Source organism: Trichechus manatus, unplaced genomic scaffold, assembly GCF_000243295.1.
Source record: "Trichechus manatus latirostris isolate Lorelei unplaced genomic scaffold, TriManLat1.0 scaffold00250, whole genome shotgun sequence".
Lineage (NCBI taxonomy): Eukaryota > Metazoa > Chordata > Mammalia > Sirenia > Trichechidae > Trichechus > Trichechus manatus.
The window spans coordinates 1775657-1777828 of NW_004444186.1; the positions used below are offsets into that span (position 1 = coordinate 1775657).

Here is a 2172-nt window from a genome sequence, read left to right on the forward strand (position 1 = left end):
GGCATACTTTGCTGAGGGGTCATTAATGTACTGATCTGTCATACCCCCTGATACCTGTTGACGACTCCTACAGAACAGGATTGGAATTTGCATCCTTGAGTAATGAATCTTCTGGGGCACTGAAAATGGACTTTTTAATGTGTCGATGAAGGAGTTCATTCTGAGAAGGGGGATAGTCTCACTGAAGATCAGTTACTTGGCTTGATTTCAAGTAAGAAAAACAGTAAGATTCAAAGAAAGGAAGATAATCTTGATTGCAACCTGCTTTTCTTCCTTCCACAGTTGAAAGTATTAACCAGGTAGTCTCTACATTGCAGAGCAAGGTATATTTGATTTGTAATGAACATAAAATAAAGGAGCCCTTTTAGAAATTATTTAATTTTGTGAGTGGCCAGATTTCATTTCATTTATTCATTAGTTTGTTTTATTAACTAAGTTTTTTAAAATTTTTTATTGGAAAAGGTAGTATGTTTGTATTATGAGATTTCTGAACAGTACAAAATTATGTACAGTGAAAGCACATCTTTATTTCACTTCCAAACCTTCCGCTTAGACATCTAAAGTTTGCGGTTTATCGAGTATCCTTCCAGAAATACTCGGTGCGTGTGCAGGGGTATGTAGATACAGGTAGACATGTGCGCGCGCACACACGCACACTCATCGTCCCCCCAGTGTCTGTCGTTGCACAGAGGATGCCTGTATTGTAAATTGCTCGGCATTGTTTGTTTTTTTCGGTACTCGCTGTAGTCAGTAACATCTGTCTTTTCTTCTGTAGTAATGTTTGAAGTTAAGGCTTGTATTTATAGCTACTGATTAATTGCTGAGCCCTGCCAGATATTCTTGGAAACAACAACCATAAATTGGCCGTAAATAAAAGTAATTCTCCAAGAGGGCTTTTGACAGTTTACCTTAATTAGTCTCAAAAAATGTGACAAGGGGAAGAGGTTCCTGGGGAAGGATAGACTGTTTCAAACAGCTCTGCTGGGAACCCTCCAGCTGAGAATCCCTAATTACAATGATCCACCCGCGTCTGTCAGTTTATCGTACTGTAGCGGCTTATGTATTGTTGTGATCCTGGAAGCTGTGTGACTGGTGTTTTGAATTATCAGTAGGGTCACCCACAGTGGTCAGGTTTCAGCAGAGCCCCTAGACTAAAACAGACTAGGAAGAAAGGCCTGTCAATCTACTTCCAAAAAATTAACCAGTGAAAACCGTATGGTTCACAATAGAATATTGTCCGAGATAGTACTGGAAGATGAGCCCCCGAGGTTGGAGAACACTACACAGCGGCTGCAACAGTGGACTCGAGCGTACCAACTGTAACGGATTGAACTGTATCCCCCAGAATAGGTGTTATAAACCCTAACCCCTATACCTGTGGTTATAATCCCATTTGGGAATGGGTTTTCTTTGTTATGTTAATGGGTAGTATTAGTGTAGGATGTGTCTTGAGTCAGTCTGTTAGAGCTGTAAAAAGAGATTAGACAGAGAGAAGCAAGCAGAGATGGGGGAAGGTAGGTGCCGCACCACGTAAAGAGCACGAAGGAGCCGAGGGGGGGAGCGGAGGAGACAAGGACTTTCCCCCAGAGCTGACAGAGGGAAGAAGCCTTCCCCTAGAGCTGGTGCCCTGAATTTAGACTTCCAGCCTCCTAAACTGTGAGGAAATACATTTCTGTTTGTTAAAGCCACCCACTCGTGGTGTTTCTGTTATAGCAGCGCTAGATAACTGAGACACCAACGGTCACGCAGAGGGCGCAGGACGGGACAACATTTTGTTCTGTTATACATAAGGTAAGGTCGCCGAGAGTCAGAGCCGACTGGATGGCAACTAACAACAGGAAGTAGGAATGCTAGATGCTAATAGTGGAACTGTGTGACGGATATCAAAGTCTGCAGGCAACCAGTGTTCTTATTTATAACTGTCAGTTAACGTAGCCCTGATCGTTGCTTCCATTGCCACAAAATCCACTAGTCGTAAACTATGTGCAGACCCAAAGAGAGGCTCCCTTGTCCTTTCCCCAACCTTAAATAAAGACTGTCACAGTTCATCTCACCAAGTGGGTCGTCCTGCCTGAGAGAAGAATCACCACAGTTCTTTGTTTGACCATCAGTACACTGTTTTAAACAACTAGTGTTTTTCACTCTGGTCAATGAGTGGAAGCTTTCTTTATA

At 42.6% G+C, this 2172-nt stretch overlaps 1 protein-coding gene across 1 annotated transcript in view; it reads left to right on the forward strand.

Moving 5' to 3' along the window:
* Positions 1-2172, forward strand: part of ARNT (aryl hydrocarbon receptor nuclear translocator) — a 77158-nt gene that overhangs the window by 38891 nt on the left and 36095 nt on the right. The window contains exon 3 of the mRNA XM_023724606.1: positions 958-965. Within this exon, the coding sequence (XP_023580374.1) occupies positions 958-965 (8 nt within the window). The remainder of the gene's footprint in view (positions 1-957; positions 966-2172) is intronic.